The sequence below is a fragment of the Apus apus genome, chromosome 16, assembly GCF_020740795.1.
Source record: "Apus apus isolate bApuApu2 chromosome 16, bApuApu2.pri.cur, whole genome shotgun sequence".
Classification (NCBI taxonomy): domain Eukaryota; kingdom Metazoa; phylum Chordata; class Aves; order Apodiformes; family Apodidae; genus Apus; species Apus apus.
In genome coordinates this window covers 5,029,314-5,048,614 of record NC_067297.1, presented here as the reverse complement: position 1 = coordinate 5,048,614, position 19,301 = coordinate 5,029,314, and the positions used below count along the sequence as shown (strand labels likewise).

General features: G+C 38.9%; 1 protein-coding gene across 1 annotated transcript; it reads right to left on the bottom strand.

Moving 5' to 3' along the window:
* Positions 1–966: 966 nt before the first annotated feature.
* UPB1 (beta-ureidopropionase 1) lies at positions 967–16,905 on the bottom strand. The gene is made up of 10 exons (XM_051633675.1): positions 16,744–16,905; positions 15,893–16,064; positions 14,226–14,313; positions 13,510–13,604; positions 12,017–12,178; positions 7,984–8,153; positions 4,958–5,039; positions 4,143–4,185; positions 2,822–2,976; positions 967–1,229 (listed from the first exon to the last, which is right to left on the bottom strand). Exons 1-10 carry the CDS (start codon positions 16,842–16,844, stop codon positions 1,146–1,148), a joined length of 1,152 nt encoding a protein of 383 aa, XP_051489635.1. The 5' UTR covers positions 16,845–16,905; the 3' UTR covers positions 967–1,145.
* Positions 16,906–19,301: the final 2,396 nt, after the last annotated feature.

Genomic DNA, 19,301 nt, shown 5'->3' with positions numbered 1-19,301 from the left:
CATGTAGCAAGTGCATTTATTTACTAGTTTATTATGAAAAATGTTGGGAAAAATCTTGAGAGGATGTTATATATATTCTGGAAGTGGCACACCTGAAACTAACCTGGAAAAATAATTTTAAGAGTGCCAGTAGTTATTTCAGCTGTAAGTTCATAGTTGCTAGGCTGTAAATTGTAATAATTCTGCAATTCCTGAACACCTGCTGCATCACCTGAATCATATGAAACAAAACTTCCATATACACTAGTAGCTGAGAATAGCAAATGTATTGTTATTATGTAGATTCAACAGCTGTTTTGTGTATTCCCTAGCCACTGGGTATCCTGCTGGAGTGCAGCTCCAGGGAAGTAGTCTTCATTACCCATCCTGATCCCTAATAGCATCTCTGTGGCTTTCTGTTCACAATGAAAAATGTGCAACTGCACTAGCCCTGCCTGTGCTTTAGCCAGAGTTTCTGGTTTTGCCTCAGAACACAGCACTGAGCCTCTGGAGATACTAAAAGCATCTGTATGCAGCAGTGGTTTGCACCTTGAGGGAACCCAACAAAGACTATGGTAGTAATATGTAGTGTAGAGGGGAAGAACCAAAGTGATCTTGCTTTACAGTATCCACAGATCTTCAAACAACAAGGAGTGTCTGGGACATTACTTGGCTCTAACAGAACTGCAATAAATGTTCACAATGTAAAAAAAACAGATTAAAACAATTTATGTTGCCTTTCTCCCTACATAATGCATTTGGGTAAAGAGTAAAAACTGGAAAGCAGAAGTAAATAGACACAATGCAAGGCATGAAAAAGCTTACGTAAAAATTTTTATGGCCTCTGAACTCATCGTGTCCATCAAATTATATAACCCAGTACACAGTACTAAATAAATGTTATCAGCATTTTATAATCAATGTGTTCCTGCTGATTATAGGTAAGGAACAGAAGTTTGGACTCAGTACTGAAAATGACAAAAGAAAGCCAACAAAGCCAGTTTTCATTTATTTTACTTAACACAGCTTTGAATACTATTATTTAAAAGCTGGTTACAGGACATTAAACTGACAACATTAAAATAACAACATGTGATCCACAGTAAAGCTATCATCGAACAGTACCTTTTGTCATGTAACATTTGACTGTACCAAAGTGCTCTCTCTTACTCTTTGATTACATTGGGTATAAAATAAGGCTGGACTGCTTCAGTGAGCTTTTCTGCATACATTTCATATCTACCAGTCATCTGGAAAAGAAAACCCAAAGTTTCAGTTATTTCAGTGAGCTATGAAAGTACTTCAGTAGAAAATACTTATATCCACCATTTTATTTAATGACAACATACTGCTTAAATGTCATAAACAGTAAAATAATTCACTCAGTATGCAAGACCTCCAGTGCCTTAGTATTTGTTCAGATACCTCTACTAAGCTGTTACAAGCAATGCTCCATGTGCTTCCTAACACACCAAACCTCTACCCTGCAATAGGGGCCTCAGATTTCAGTGGCAAAGCAAAGCTATATGCCTGCCTGAATTAAAAAAACTGGGAATCTCTCAGCACAATTAAATTCCACTATGTCAACAACCCACTATATAGATTATATACCTACTACATACATCTGTAAAATAAAAAATGCAGTTCTGTCCAGAAAATTAACCAAAATTACTTTTTGCCAATCCCTATATATGGATTGGCAGCATTACTAACGAAGTTCAGCTCTAGCCAAGAAATAACTATGTTTTCATTGAAAAGTTGATTCAGCATTTCAAATCCACAGAGAATTTGCATTTCAACACTGAATTGAAATCAAAACACATTATATATTGCACTATATGGTAATGCATAAGGTGGTTCCAAATAAACCAGCTCTATAAACAAATGTCTGCTTGCAGTAACATTATGTGCCAAAATCAACACTCCCAGCAAATGATTACTTATTTTGAATACTAGAACATCAGTGAATAACCTATATATACTGTGGAAGTTGCTAGCCAGTTCTGGTCTGCTTTGTGAGGATTCAAATCATACTAATCTTAAGAGTGGATGGGGAAAAAATACTGATCTTCAGCAGTACTGAGGACTAGAATCAAAGATCTGTTTCCACAGAAGCAAGCAAGAGGTTTTCTTCATCAACAAAGCCTGTTTAAGAAGTTGCCATGTCTTTTCCTTTTGCTTCCCTTTTTTGCTGTTCCAACAGAGTATTTGTGGAGACTGACATGAACTTGATCAGATTCAAAGAAGAAACTAGAGCATGGTTTGTTAGAAAAAAGAAATCTGGTCACTCCATCAAACCAGTATACAATGTAACACCCCACATAGCTTGTAGTGGCACAACTGAAGGGTTAGCAAACTGCAGTGCTGAGGTGGCAATTTCTTAATTCACTGCTGCCAGACAAATGAAATCGAATTACACTCTCAGGACAAGTGATCCAAATTAGCTTTATCTCAGAATGCAAAAAAAAAAAAATTCAAAAGAAATAAATTAATAAATAAATAAGAATTAAAAATTGCTTAGTGGCAAATGCTTATGTTCCTTGCAGAAGGAAAATGCACACACTTTCCACTTTCCCTAGTGGTCCCTGGAGCTCCTGGTAACCAACTTTACAGCCAAAGGCTAAGTTTTTAATTAAAAAGTTATTGGCCTAGTTTCCCTGAATTTATCTGTTCCTTTTCTGAATCCATTTATGCTTCTGGCCTCCACAACATCCTGTTCAATTAGTTCAACAATTTAAGCTTTGGACCGTTCAAAATAACTATTGTAAGATTCTATGACTGTTACAAAAACTTGTTTGTTCTAATATCATACCCAAGTTTGTTTCTTTTTAAGCAGACTTACCTTAAAATTCCATTTGTCACTGACTTGTCTGCAAAGATTTAGATCCATCTCTACCACCAGAAGTCCATCCTGAGTGCGAGAGAGGCCTGGGGTCCTACTGCCATCTGGTGCAGCTACGTAACTTGAGCCATAAAAATGGCCCAAGTCATGGTGCGCTTAAAGAAATGTTTAAAAAGCATGTAATGCCATCTGCAAATAAGTATACAACTTAATATTCACTGTCCCATAAATCCTGGCTCTATTTCTTGTGGTAGGTCACTCACTATGATTTAAGCAAGGTTTCACCCTGAAGAGTCACAGCACTACAGCAGTTTTGACTGGCAGTTACTTTCCTCCATGGCACAGCTTTCACATAGATGGAATTAACAGGAAAAAACGTCACCACACTGCCTTTTAAATAATGCATGATTATGCTTTCCCATTATTAAGTCTCTGAACTAAAGGCTTTGCTTTCATTTTTTATTTGGAATTTAAATGAATTATAATTATCAAATCATGTATTTCCAAGACAGCTGACAGAGGGGCACCCATTCAATTTTTAAGACAAGGTTAGAGGTAAAAACACTGAGATCTAAGGCATGGAAAACCATTTTATTTCATATTGCACAACTCTAAGTTGTGCCAAAAATCAGCCACATCTGTTGTGCTACTAAGCAATGGATATCAGTGACCTTTTCATGCAGCTGCTACAAATACTTAGCTCCAAAACTAGCTAAAAAAAGGCTCAGACCTATTCCAGATGAAGCCAGAAGCAGTCACAGTTGTCACAGGACAAATGATAAATTTCCAACATACAAGTAAATCTCATGCTCTTCTTTGAGTATTGTCTCCTTCAATTTCCAGCAAATCTGTGGCAGGTCAAACTGGCTTGGCCAGGGATTCAGAGCCTACTATTAATATTTACTACTAATAATTATTATTAATAGTATTTAGTATAATAGTATTAATAGTAAAACTACTATTTATAATTACTATTAATAATCTTAAAACTACAAATAAAATTACATGCATGCACTGCCAACACAGGCTACTTCATGGACTGTCTTCCAGTCCTACAATATTGCATTGCCTTAAAAACTCTAAGATATCTAAAAGTATAAAGACACCTCAGGTATGAACTTCTGGTGACCACACACCGTGGTGCCACCAACTCTAATAGGAAGTGCTGCTTCTCCACAGCTTACAGAGCAGCAGCCTTTAATAAAGCAGTCACTAGCTACCATAGCTGTCATGGAACTGACACTTGCAGGAGAGCTACTGTTTCTTCAGACTTTCTAGTTAACAGTTATTAGCAATCACTGAATACGATTTCTGAACATACCTTCTCCACCATCTCCAGAAGTAAAGGCATTTTTGTAGTACTCCTGTGAAATAAAAAAGAATCCGTAGGTGGCAGTATAATTCCATTTCATTCAATAAATCCTTGCCAGTCTACCATATTTAGTTTGGAAGTTTATATAAATCTATTAAGATTTTTTTCTGGCATACTATCAGCACTGTCTAAAGGGAGTCATCAGAGGGGCCTAGTTTCTGTGTTGGATAGACAAAAAAACAAGATCTTTTTGTATCACTGCCTGTTGTTCATACACTTTGGGGAACGCCTCGTATCAGTTCCGTGCGTCTAAAGAGGCAAAAGAGACATTTAACCAACCACATCTCTGCAGATCACAAAAGAAGACATTAACAGCAGGAACAAGTAGGGATTTTTGCAGGGAACCTTATAAAACACACAGGTAGGGTATTTGGACTAAACTGAAAGCAAGAATGATCTATTGTGTGCAATATTAACTTACATTACAGAAAAGGTAGCATCTGTACAAGAGCAGCCAGCTGTGTACCACTGACTATAGGATATATTTATTTGTCAGTCATTTTGGCTATAAGAATACTGATTGCACCACAGAAACTAGGAGAATTAGCCAAAGGGCCAGTGCCTGTTACAAAGAGAGCAATTCAAGAACAGGAAGCAGCTGCAACCAAAAAGTAGACTGCCAGTAACAAGGCAGCTCTCAACCTCTTTATCACTCTCCATCTTCAAATCATTTTATAACCACTAGTACAGTAGTTACATAGTAGAGGAAACTCATGTTTCAATACCCAAATGATGAAATTAAGTAACAAAGTGAAGATACCTACCGTTCCCACCCTGTTGATGGGACATGTAAAGCAGTGATTAGCTATGGCAGCATTTCTTGCTTCAATGGGCCACAGGGACTCGCTGCAATACACCAAAGAGGAGGCAGGTATTCACTACTCATCTACTTCAGAGAGAAATTCAGATTATGACTGTCTCACACTCTACATTTCCTGTCAAGGCAGCCAAAGTTAGCTGCTAAGACTGATCTAGCTCTTACAATCAAAGTCTCCCCACAGTTACAGCCAAGCACTATAATTATTTTCTGCTCAGATATAGATATAAACAATTACACCTGATAAGCTGGTAAACTTGGCTTTGTCATGGAAAAAAAAAATATTAACACTGCCCAAGATTTTCAAAGTCATTAAAGTGTAAAATGTTTTACTCTCTACAGGACACACTGGATTCACATGTGTGCTTTGACCTTCCATTACTTTTCAATACACAAAACATCATTTTGCAGCAAAGCTGCAAGAGATTCATAGAAGCTGGATTTTTTCCCAAAATGGTCCAGGAGAGGCTTTTTCACCAGTGAATGAAAGAAAAAAATTACAGGAAAATTACATAATGAAAAAATGAAAGGAAAAGAAAAATTAGTTTCCCCCAAAACTTCCTACTTCTGTTATTTCAACCACAATTTTATTTCAATCACAGTTTTCACAGTACTTTCCAATAACTCATCTTCCCATGGTGGGCTGACAAAAAAGAATGCACATTTAACAAAAGCATCCCAATAATTATCTCTTAAATCAGTCACTAAATTTACATAAAAATAAGAGCTGAGAAATGAGGAATTAAGAATTCCTTCTCTTTTAACAAGCCTCTATCTTTTTTACAAAGGAGGATATTTAAAGCTGAAATTGTCTTCTTTTTATTAAATAGTCTGATACACTGGAATCAGAACTAGTTAACAGGAGGTCTGGAAGTACTCAGAGCTTCAAAACAAAGGTGAACAATTTGTACACTCCTGTGACAGCATGACAGATTCTGAGTACCAAGGCATGGCTGCAAGCATCTGACTCATTAATCTCCCAGTCAGACTCAAGAATCTTGAGAGACTGTCATTGGACTGATTTAAAAGACTTTGTTTATTGCTACTTTTCTCAATTGCTTTGGGTCTGGCAGCCAGCTCTTCTAAGAAAAAGGGATTTTATTGAAAAGCTCCAGTAAATTACAATTTCACAGAAGAGAGACAGGAAAAAAAGGCTACAGCCAACAAGCGACCCCAGAGACAGTTTTTACATGGGTCTCAAGAGTCCTCTTCCTGCAATAAAAATTATATGCTTAAAAAACAATCAAGTGAAAGTCAATAATTAGGAGAGCCTGAAGCACCCAGAGTACCAATGAAGTGCTGTATGACAACAGGGTAATTTCTGTTTGCTCTCCTGTTAATGGGCTGTAAGTGGACAAACATCACAAATACTATTCTAGTAGTGACATAAATGCCCCAAAAGCATTGTGTGTTCATTCAACTCTTTCCAAAGGACATTTTCCAACACCACTCAACCCAAATTATCTTTTATACCAAAAGCTATTAAAGGCATCTGAAGTGGCTGTGGGTATGAACATTTTATACCTCTGATCTGTTCTTGATTTCTACCCCATAATGAATGTTCAATGTCTTCAGAGTTCTCTATCTATGGATTCTTATGGATTCTTCAACCTTGTTACAGTGACAGGAAAACTCCCAATTTACATTAAACAGGTAAAGAGACAGGATTGGGGGAATCCTGAAGAAAGGAAAAATGCTAAAAAAGATATTTCTCTAATTTCTAACTCATCTATGATCTTGTATACCTAGTTAGCAAAGAGTTCTTAATATTATGAGATCAGTATGTCAACTCTTTTTTTGTTTGAAACTGGATATTATATTTGCATACAATGAAATATGCTCCTTTTAGCTTCCTAAAGCTTACATTTGGAGCTGGAAATTCAAAGACAGTTCAGCTAGCTCAAAATATTTTTTTTCCACTCACAAAGGAAATGTTTTTGTTCCAAAGAATACTGCAAAGCCAGACTTTTCCCCCTGCCCTATAAAAAGCTAACCACTTATGCTGAAAAGGGTTAAAATATTAATATTTACAATTAAGCATAAACTACCCATATCTCAATTTGCAAACACACTGACTGGGAATTTGAAGGCCTTAAGTAGTAGGCAAAGAACAGAATATAGTGAAAATGAAAGGAAGGCAGGGTGGTTTTGTCAAGAAGAGTGTATTAAGAACCACCGAAATAATTTCTACAAGGTTTCTAGCTTAAGAAAGCCCCAAAGAAATGCAGTTGTTTTGCATCACACTATAATACCCCAAGCAATACACAGCCTGTGTCAGACAATGCTTTCGATGCATGGCACATTCAAAGGTTATTACATGAAATGTGACTGATGCTGATATTATGGGCTAGCTAAGAAGTGTTATTTTCTTAGCTCACAGAGCTGGACTTTTAGGAAATCAAGTCAGTAGGGTACAACTAATATCAAACTGCTGAAGATTAATCTCAAGGGAAACGGCTTATACTGATTCAGTCTTGTTCTAGATGCCTGATAATCACAAAATTGACTAGTTAAAAACCAAAAAGTTTCTGAGAAAAGGGTTTCTTAGCATGGCTCTGAACACTGCAACTTGATACCTTACTTATTGGCTCCTAGGTGGACAATGCAGGCTGGCAAGCTAAGCCTGAATGTAAATTACTACTGCCTATTATAAAGCAAAAACATAAACCAGATCATCTAAATACACTCCCATTAGTTTTCAGAACACCAGCTGGATGCTGATTAACTCTGTCTCAGAGACAAAAGACCTGCAGATGTACAACTACAGCTCTGGAAGAGACTAAGTTGGTATGAGCAGACTGTGAGCCCAAAACTCCAGATGGAGAAGGATCCTTTCCTTCGTGAACGGAAAACAAGAAGCTGACAGCTCGGGTTCCAGGACCTCAGCAAGGTGCCCCTGAGGCCCCAGTGAGGGGCTCAGAGGTTCAGTTAACCCAGAAAGTATGTCACAGCATAAATCAGTGTGGTTGTTACCTGAGTGTTCCAATAGTGGCAGAAGGGTTAAAGATGATCTCTGCTCCATTCATACTAAACATAAACCAGTTCAGAGGGTGGTGGCGCCCATAGCAGATATTGACAGCAATTGTTCCAAACTGTGTCTGAAACACTGGGTGTCCTGTATTTCCTTCCATATAGTAAGTAGACTACAAACAAACAAACAAAAACAAAAAACAACCCAAAGAAATAGCTCCAGCATTGCTTTGATACCCCAATTTCTGATTACCAGTGTCATTAGATCATGAGTGAGGACAACTTTCATTTACTACATGGCACTGTAATAGTCACAAAAAGTGACTCTCTGAGGCTGCTGAGATCAAATTCAAGCTCCTTTCTCCTTCCCTTCACTCATACATCTACGCACTGCCTGAATTTGACATAACCACTTCTGTTAATGCTAGAAACTTCTACAAAAGCTTAAGAGAGATTCACAAATTGCCAAACTTGAGGCACCTCTCTTAATACTTTCACCACATAAGGAAATTTTCCCCAGTCATCACAATCCTTTGATTCTGATGAAAGGGAGAGATGATGAGCACTGTTTAAAGAACATGGAATTCCTCTATATTCACCTGTTATGTAAAGGCATGCAGTGATTTTATGAATGCTGTAAGGAATATCAGTGTATAGCTAAGATTAGTTACTTAAGTTTCCTATATACCTATTGCTCTAAACAAACAGAAGGCTTGAAATTACCACTAGGAAAATCACAGGATAAATCTAGAGAACACTCCTTAAAGAAACTGGAGCCAACTGTTGGCTTAAAAGATCCCATTTACCATATGCTGTGAACTTTCATCTTACCATATCAAACACTTCTAAACAATTAGAAATGCAGTGGTTCCTGGAAAAGGCAATAGTGAGAGGAACAGGGCATTGCTAACAGCTATCAAGAGAGACAAACATTCACAGAGATCTTTCTAAATGAAATGGACAGAAACGGTTCTTCCCAGATACAAGAAAAGGGCATTTGTGGAGTCACTGACAGTTGCCTTCTCAGTGGTAGACAAAAATCCAAGAAAATCTCAGACATCAACAGCAAGGGTATCAAAAGCTAACAGAAAACATCAATTTGCTGGTTTATTAGAATTCTGTGTGCCATGGCTTGAGTACTCTGGGCAACTCTAGTGTCTGCACCTCATTAAGGATATACTAGAGATGGAATAAGCAAAGGCAACTGAAACAACGCAGGGGATGGGGCAGCTCCCCTTGTGAGGAGCAACTAAAAAGGCTCTTCGAGCTGCAGACAGAAGGCTGAGGGCAATATTATTAATGAGATTTACAAAATCACAAAGGAAATGGTAAAATGGCTACAGAAATCCCAGCAGCAGCAGGCACTGACTGAAATGACATTCTTGTACCTGTTTTCAACCAAAGTAACATTTTCCAGGCAGCAGGCAGTGCACTTCTGAAACTTGCTTCTGTGTGAAAGCAGGTATTACCATGTTCAGAGGGGATTAGACAGGAACATGTGAGCCAACATCCCTAATACAATGACTGTGGAGACTGAGGGAGTACAAAAGTTGCAGAGTGGCCAGACTTATTCCTAATAACACCTTTTTGCAAGTATTTCAGAGACAGAACAGCAAGGTATACTATCCTCCAGCCTGATCCAGTAAGGCATGCCTCTTACCATGTCAGAAAGCTGTGCTGTAAACCTTTCCCTTTTTATTGAAACTATCTGTCCACTCTAACAACCACTTACATTGCTCTTGAAAGAAGCAGAACCACATCAGGCCTAAAGCAAGCACAGTTACAGCTGGGGAACAGAGGGCCTCATCTAGGCATAGGACAATGGCACAATAGATACAAGGGATCATTATCTTCCAAAACCAAGAAGGGCTGGAGGCTCAGAATGCCCAGTAAACGTGACATCTCTGGTTTCTTATTTATTATCAGGTCTCATGAATTTGCACAGTCCCTTGGGCACTGATTTTATCTTCTTTCATGTCTGTGGTGAGCACACACACGCTTTTTCAAAATAGTTCTGCTGATTGAATAGATCTCAATTTTTTTCTTCTATTCTGTTTTCTTTTATTACAATAGGAGAAGAAAACAAAAAATGCTGTTGCTTCAGGGAATTAATCAATCCTTATTTCTTTATTCCTCACCAGAGGTCACCATCATCTCCACAGCAAATTGATGTCTGAAGAAGGATTTATTTTTGTTTATTTATATGCCCTCCCACACATGGCTGAATAGGTTACAGACCAATCTCTTCCCCATTTCCATCTAGTTCTCACCAATTCAGCACAGATGATTCCAGCAAGGCTCCTTTCCCTATCTGCTCTACCAAGAAAATCCAAAAAAGTAATTTCAAATTGAACCCTTCCTTGAGGGTTAACTTTGTTGATGAAGAAATGAACATTCAAGTAACAGAGATGAGCATAATCCTTTCCTGTAGCCTTGGTGGTTTCTGAAGTTCCTCTATCAGAATTGCTCACCTCAGATGAATGGATTCAATTTTCTGCTAACAAAACTAGCTAAAAAGACAGTCCTGTTATGGGTAAACACTGCTTGTTTCTATAATGAGGTAGATACAACAAGAAATGTCAAATCATTATAGTATACCTGCAAGCTATAAATAGATTGCTTTGTGGTAATTCTGGCATTTAGGAATTATGCAAAACTCTTAATGAAATTCTATTTATACTTCATGTGGAAAAGTAAAAATATTTTCTTTTTTTTAGATGCCTTTCATTACAGTTTTATAGCTGGAAACAAGTTTCTTGGAATCTGTTGATGCTCCACAAAACACCATCTGGAAAACTGAAAGACATCGTATTTTAGCACAAGCAATAGGAATTTAGTTTTTATTTGATTACACAAGGAACAAATCAAGAATGTGGAAAGCAACCAAAATTCAGTTTTATTAGTGCTAATATTTTCTGTGGGTTTGTTAGTTACTGTTTTCTAGCTAAAATACAGACTCAAATAATATTAAATATGAAAAGAACTGTTAATGATAGAAGACAACATTGGTGTCTGAGAGGCTTGTGCCAGAAATCCACTGTATAGAAACCTAACAGCCTCCTCTGAAGAAACACAGATCAGTTTGATCAGGTCTGCAAGCCCAGGTCAAAACTTCCAGAACTCTCTGAACACAAAGTTTCAAGACACAAAAAAGCTTTTAAAATTAATAAAAAAGCCGTTTGGATTCTGAAGCCTCACTTCAATGACTGCTGCATTCAGACAGGGAGCAAAAGCAACTGCAGGTATAATGCCCCCAGTGCTTAGAGAAATGCCTCTGTTAATTACTCACTAGAGTCGACAAGGAGAGATTTAGTTAGGTAAGACAACGTATTTAGACTTCGGTTAATTTTTAATCCTGATCTTTCTGTTTGTGATAATTCTATGGATGGATAAACACATTTCAGACCTACTAGTTTTCTTCTGACATTGCCTTTACTACCAGTTCAGTTTCTGAAACTGATTCTGGAGGATGGCCTAAAACCTGCTGGGGGTTTCAGTGGCAGCAATGTGATTAGTAAACACAAGATGCTGTAAACCAGCTGTTCAGTCAGAAGCGTAATGAGTTACGGGATTCTGCTCAAAGGAACACGAGCAAAAGAACTGTCATTTCCAAGACAACCTCACAGAGAAACAGAGATCAAGACTATAAACACTGCTCTCACCTGAACCAGGAAACAACTGCCTTCCAAATTAAAGTAAGTTCAGCATGCACAGATGCAAAACCTATCTGAGCCAACCATGCACAACTAATGTAACAAAGCTGAGACTTACAGAATTCTATTGTAAAGATCCTCACTACTTCTGTAGTTTCCATCATGACAAAGACTCAATGTTATTTGTCCTTTAAGAGTAATCACTCTATTCTTGATAAATTAACTTCCTATAACTTCACCAGAGAAAGAAAAATTTAACACTTAATGAGCCACGTTTTTCAGAAATACATTACGTTTCCTGCCAACAGGACATACAACACAGGCCGACATGAACTAGAGCTGCAAAGCAAAACTAGTTTGATAATCACAATACTGGATCTTACCTCATTGAAATCTCCAACCCTCGGAATGTGATTTTTCCTACTTTTGCCAAGGACAGCTCCAGAATTAGAAATGACCACAGCTGTATTCCACAGAGTTCCCCCATGTACTTCATCTCGCTCCAGAACTGGAGATACCACCACCATGTTGTATTTCTTTGCCAGCTGTACAAATGAACACAATGCTTCTATTGCACACAAGCCTGCAGTCATTATTTTCATTTTTTGTTCATAAAGAAGGTGTGGGAAACAGTTCTTCTTCCCCACACAGCCCCCTGGCATCTGCTCACGAAAGGATTAAGAAAAAGTTTTCATCTGGTACATTGCTCTGACTCTCATAAAAGCCTAACACTTAACCCACACTGGCATGCCCACATCACCAGTTTCTTCATCTAAGATGGAAATATCACAGAGAGTTTTCCACCTGAATCCTTCAACTAGTAATGCAAGGAACCAACAGCAAAAAAAGCATCCTAAGAGCAATGATTCTGTATCTATTCACAGGAAGAAGAGGACAGAACCCACCCATTCTTCCATTCTGCAATAACTCATGGTCTACTGAAATGAAGGACACCCTGGCTAGTTGAAAACAGTTATTTAAAAAAAAAAAAGGGTGGGAAAATAAATAAATGTAAAATAACATTACAGGTTAACTATAAAAGTTAAATTACATTGGTGTGAGTGAGAAATATAGCAGGTTCTGACTGCCAACTCACTAGCACATTGTCTTTTTGTTCAAATCACATTTCTTCATTTCTCCAAACTTCCATAGTGTCATTTACTCTGTAGTGAGAAACGACACACCCTTCCCCTTGATCAGACTAAAGATATTATGCTGTCTACAAAAGCTTAATAGATCAGTGCATATCTGGGCAAATTTGACATCAAAACAGCCTTTTGTTGTTCCAGTTACTTGTAAAAGAAAATAACTGAAATTCCTTATTAAAAAATAAGCTGCCAGAAACCAAAATTAAACTCTGCCACCCTTGCAATCAACAGTCTCTGGGAAAATAAGAGCCAGACAATAACAAATCTCCTTGGGTCCATAAAAAGCCCCCTACATTTTGTGTCATTTCACAGGGAGATGCAAAAGATTGGTGAAAAAGTGCTCCTTGTTCAGAAAAGGCTAGCTATTCTTCTGGCACCTTCATACAAGCATTGTTTAATGCTCAACTCTTCTAGCCAAGAAACACCTTCTAAATGGAAATTAAAAATACTTGTACAAAGAACCATCCCACCCTTATAAAATTCAGGAATACCTAAATGGGCAGTTTCATGTGCCTTCCATGGCACAAGGCAGTCTATAAATGCAAAGTAATTTTAAAAATATTGAGGACAGTTTTCTCCATTTCTTCTTCAGTACCCCAATATTTTTCAAACTAAGTGAAAACTTACTACTATTTCACTTTTCTCAGTGGTACAAGTCCCAAACAAAGAAGAAATCTGTGCTTATCAGTGGAAGTTATGAGCTGGAGCCTGGACGTGGGGTTTTTTACCTCTTGACAGAACTTTGTTGTTGGCCCATCCTCTGCTGACTCTGCAAATTCAGTCCATGGAAGCTTCTCTCTTGTACAAAAAGCAAAGGGCATGGCTGGAAAACACCAGTGCAAGACAAAATTTACAAGAACGTTGATGTCACTCAAGAAATACACACAGTTTGCATGAGCACAGAGAAAAGATTAAACACTTAAAAATTACTCAACCATATTCCTTCTTTTAAGGTAAAAGCTATTTTAGAATATTTTTAAGGGTGAGGAGTTTTGAGCTCACACAGAGCAAAGCAGAAGAGAAAGAACACACTCAGTGAGGTGTGTACACTTCCTGTGAGTAACCTGTTCTCACAATCTGCACCTTAATTCTGAATTTCATTTCTGTTGAGCCTCAAAGACTCCATTTTAACTAGAAAAAAACAAAGCTTTAGAAGAAAGAAATAATGAAAGGATAACAAAAGATGACATGAAGAAGGAGCACATCTACTAATACCACTGCTGCAGCAAACATCAGTCTTCAATATAACAGACTTGACATTCATCTTCCACACAGTTCTGCTAACTGAGACTCCTTGATTTTCCTTTAGAAGGCAAATCACTCACATAAACTTACATCTTGGAAGATTTGTGCTGTTTGCTGGCAAGACATATTTCCAGTACAGGATATGTGTTAAAATAGTTAAAACTATGACAATCTAGAAGTAATCACAGCAAATACTCACTCCAAGCCTCCTGGAAACAAACTATGTTGACCCCACATATTGCAGCTACTTCCACGATCTCCTCAATCCTTCTGTGCAGAGCAGCCACCTGGTTGGAAGAAGTGTCACGCTATAAAAAAGCTGCACGTTCTAACACACTTGTGTATTAATAGTCTGTTTTTACAAGCTTTGTTCACATTACATTTATCGTGTTCTATACTTAGTCCCACTGCTTTCAGGGGGAGTAACTCCAGACGTTCTCATTCCTGAGGACTGGTAATAGAAAGTTAGATACAGAGTTTTTTTAAAGCATTTAGATGCTGAAAATAGAGAAAGCAATCCAATGGAATCCTAACTTCATGTTTACTACACTTAAATGTAAGGCAACGCACTGCTGACTGATTGGCTTTAGCAAATAGGTAAAAATGTTAACAGAATCAGCAAAAAATTTACTTTTGCTGCTCGCTGTGAACAACCTATAGAAAGTAAACATGAATTCAAAATCAAGTATTCAGAACCTTAGAATACAAGATAAGAAGAGTCCATTTCCTTATTTATGTCTAAATCTTGCCCACACATGTGGATCTTTAACACTCCCTAGAAGTTACTAACTCTAAACTATTTTCTAAATCCCTCTGTTCTAAGAGCTAAGTAGATTATTACCAAGAAAAAACATCAAAGTGTTATTAATTGGGCAAAAAATATGGTTTCAAAGTACTTTTTTTCCTCGACTATTCATTCTCCTTAAAAATAAGCATAGGTGTAGCCCTTTGCATTGATACTTGCATGTTTCAATTTCCAAAAGGACGGACACAGGACAAGTCACCAGTGACCTATGAACTCAACAACTGTGCATTGATTTACAAAAATAGTTAACTAGTTATTTATAAGGTAAAATCATTAATACAACTAGTAGCCTTTTTACAGATGCTACAAAGAACCCACAAACTTGATCCCTATACTGAATTAATGACTTGCATCTGTGACAAGCAATCTTTCCAAAATAAATTACTTCAGAAATTACTTGTGTCCTGTCATGGTACAAACATATAAATAAAATAGATAAATGTTATCAATGTGATATTTTTATTTCACTTTTTTTAAAGTTACTTTTAGGAGGCTATTTTTATATACATACATATATATATACATACACATATACATATGTGCGTGTGTGTCACCTCAGTGCTTTTGTGTCCAAGATGTTAAGAGATGATGGTCACCTTACTAGATTCAGTCTACTGCTGTATGAAGAATAATGGACACGGTTTTATTAATCTGTGTTTAGTCTAATGGATTTTCCTATAATGGAACATTTTTCAGTTAAAACAAGAACTGCACCTGTGGTTTCCACAGGTAGCTACCTATTTTGATTTTGGGTAAATGACATTCTGTTTCATTTTAAAGGCAAAGGATTTTCATGTACAAAAAGTGCCTAATATTTAGCCCTGGAAAAACTGCAACCAGGTTGGGCAATTCACTAGGTAAATAGAACACGTGAGATGTTTCTGAGACATAAAACTGAATGTGTCATCTGAATTTCTCACAGTCTGCTGTAGTAAGGTGGTGATAGGTGCTATACTGCCAGACCATCAGCAGACATTTCATGATGATGTTTTATCAACAACTGTGCTATGTGTCAATCCAGTAGAAGTTATATGAAAGGGCCCAGATCCCAGTTTGTGTACCTGGACTGCCACAGGTGTGTCTGTGGGAAGTGGAATTTTATTCTGTACCAGTCCTACTCGAACAATACGTGGCCTTCTCAGTTGCTCTGGAGCAGCTTCAAATCCATAGCCCTGCAGCTCAAAATGTCTTTCCTGAGCTGTTGATAGAGCAGCAGCTGGCAAGTTAAGTTTTCTGGATTGGAAAGGAAACAAAGACATTTCAAGATGAGGTATCATCCTGTTGTGCTCTGAATGCATTGGACCAAGAGAGCCACAAATACTGTCTACACCTCTAGAGACACCCAAGCTCCCATGCCCACAGATGCAACTATCAGACAAGCAACAGTCTGACAGCAGCCAGGTCACGTGCAAATCTCACAGCTCTCCTTCACAGTGGCAAACCCAGCATCCTCACAATTATATCGTGATTTCCAGACACTACGACCACGCTACAGAAACCAAGGAGCACATACCTACAAGCTTTCATCTGCCACTCCCAGAACAGACACATTTTCCCTGCAACGTATTTTTCCCCGTGGCAGGTTCCCCCCTTTTCCAGCTCACTCCCTCCGAAGACACGACCTCCCTAGACGCCCCCTCACCCTCAAACCGACCCCCTCGGCTCCCCCCTTCCAGTCAGCCACCCCCTCGTGCCGCTTCCCAAACCTGGATTACCTCCAGCTACCCCGCTCACCTCACCACAGCCTAACCTCACCACAGCACCACACACAGGCCCTTTCCTTTCTTCTTTTCCCTTCCCACCCGCCCTCTAACCGATCCCGGCCGCAGATCCCCGCGGATCCCGAGGGGCAGAAGGGGTCGGGACGCCCCCGGCGCGGGGCGGAGGGAAGGAGCCCGCCCCAGCACCGCACCTCGCCTCGCCCCCGTACAGGATCCGCTTCACCTCGGCGAGGTCCTCGGGCGGGATGTGCTGCTCCAAGCACGATTCCAGGGATTCCAGGCCTCCCGCCATGGCGGAGCGGGGCACGGCAGCCGGGCACGCGCTGGCCGTTCGTCGCGCGCCCCCGCGAACTTTGCCCCCCCAGCCCCGGGGCCGGGATGCGGGCATTCCCGGCACATTCCCGCGGCATTCCCGCCCCATTCCCGCTCCTGAGCCAACTCCTCGGCCTCAGAAATGACTTCCCCTAAAGGCAAGACATCTTCAGGAGCGCTTTGTAACGACACCGCTCGACACAAAAGGCTCCGAAACAGGAAAGAGACGGTATAAAAGGGCGCTGGTTTTTCACAGTTAGGTGTGTGCCCCGTTTTAGTTGCAGTAAGGCTGAAAAATAATGGTGTTTAACACGGATTGGAGGCCCAGTGTAACTGGAAATTCATCCCACAGTTAATGTCAGGCAAATTATTGAACAAATTAAGCCCATCATCGGAGGCAAAAAGAAGTGCACCTGAATAAAGGATGTTTCCTTCTGCAGGTACCAAGTGGACACCCAGTTTAAACCAGTTATTCCCACCGAGCTGTTGGCTGTGCCTTCTGCTCCAAAATGCAACTAAAATTCTCAGCATGGTAACTGGTTTACTCATTCAAATGGGGCACTAAGTCCAGGGATGGCTACAGGTGTCTAAATATATTACCAATTTTAAACACTGCTTTATGTATCTTCTGGACAACATTCAGCACTTAGCATCTGCAGTTGTTAGGCATTTTAAGTTAAATATTAAGCCTTTTAGGCTAAATAAAAAAAGAATGTCAGGGAGAGAGTGTCTAATATTTAACTTTAAATAGAAAGTACCCAGGCATAGCCTGGTTTCATCAAGCCATTTTGAGATATGTGGTTCTTTTGCTCTAATCCACCCTTTTTAAGCCAAGAAGCTGCAGTGATGCTCTATGCCAAGTGCAGCAGGGCTGGAGTGCTGCTCTGCTGCTTTGTCACAGGCAGGAATTCTTTGCAGTAACTCCTAAAGAGCAGTCTTACTCCTTTAGACAGCAATTGGGCAAAATCCTTTCATTTCTGGGGGAATTTCCAAGATAAGAGAAAAGCAGAGATGACAGAGTGCTATAAAAGAAAAATGGTGAATGCAAAGGAGAAGAAAAGGCCATTATTTGTAAGGAAGGAACATTTTAGAAGTCTTGATAGCTAAAACACTATGTAAGTATCTGCCCTTTAATCATCAGTGCAGCATCTCCCTGTTCATGACCAAGGGTCTAAAAACCCTGTTCTTAGGAATTTACTCTTTCCCCAAACATATTTCCAAAAGGCAATAATAAACTTTGACTGATACGTACATGTTGTTGATGATGATGATCCCAATTGGCTTTAATGGCCAATTTTAAAGGTACTTAACCAGTAACATTTTGTTCCATTCATGGCTGGCAGATCTTTAAACATTGCAGAACGGAAGATCGATGAAAAATCAGCTGACAATACAAGAGGGAAATTAGGAGACTGAGTAAGTTTATTTCCCTATCAGCAAACTCAGGATGTCAACAGATAAAGCATTTCTGGAGGATTCATAGAAATAAACAGAAGGGCCTGAGTTTCTATGGGTACTGTTCTTTTCTGCCTGGACTGCAAATTAAAGGGAAAAACAGCAGGTCTAGTTTGTATCCAGCTCCTGAAGAAGGTCACATAACTGAACTTTTCTCTTCAGGCTTCTATTCTTAGTGTGAACTTTCACTGACTTCTCTATTGGTGCCTTGTTTGTTTGTAATTTACTAAATTGTACTACATGTAGGAAATGGACTTCATGGCAATAAAACCAAAGCCCCTGAAAAGAATACTCACCAGCAGTGAGGACCTGAAAAAACAGTACATTTCCTGTGCACCGTATCAACCATCCTGCAACAACTGTGAGGTCCAGACTGCGTGAATAGGAAATGACAAGCCTGGAATTACTAATAATGATGAAAGGAGATCAGGCTATTCCATAGGGACTACGTGTATATAAAGGTATAACTCCAGCCAACACAATAAACCTTCAAAGCACGAAATGTTAATGTTGAGCAGGAAAGTAACCTAATAAAGGAAGATGCCTTCCATATCCCAGACAAAGCATATTAGAGAGCTTGGATTTAAGTCTGAATGTTCCACCTCAGTCATTACAATTATCTGTTAAGTATGATGCTTGAATCCAGATCCCAGCTCTGGTTTTGACTTCTTTAAAACTCTATATTTAAACTTATTCCCAGTTCTGCATTACCTGGGCCAAGTAATTATTCTGGAAAACAGCTGAAACTTTTGGTGTGAACCCAGGCTGTAATAACTGGTTTAGAGGAAAATATTTTATGGAATGGAAGTCCTTTAATACAAGGGGGAAATTCTACAAAAAGTACTGAAATGTGCACACTTTTCACCTCTATTGCCCTCTGTAAGGGTGGTCCAGAAAGTTGGATATAAGAACTCAGGACCACACAGTGTAATCTGTACAGAAAGCAGTTCTTGTGTGCTTCTGTGTTGAAACCCTGTGTTGC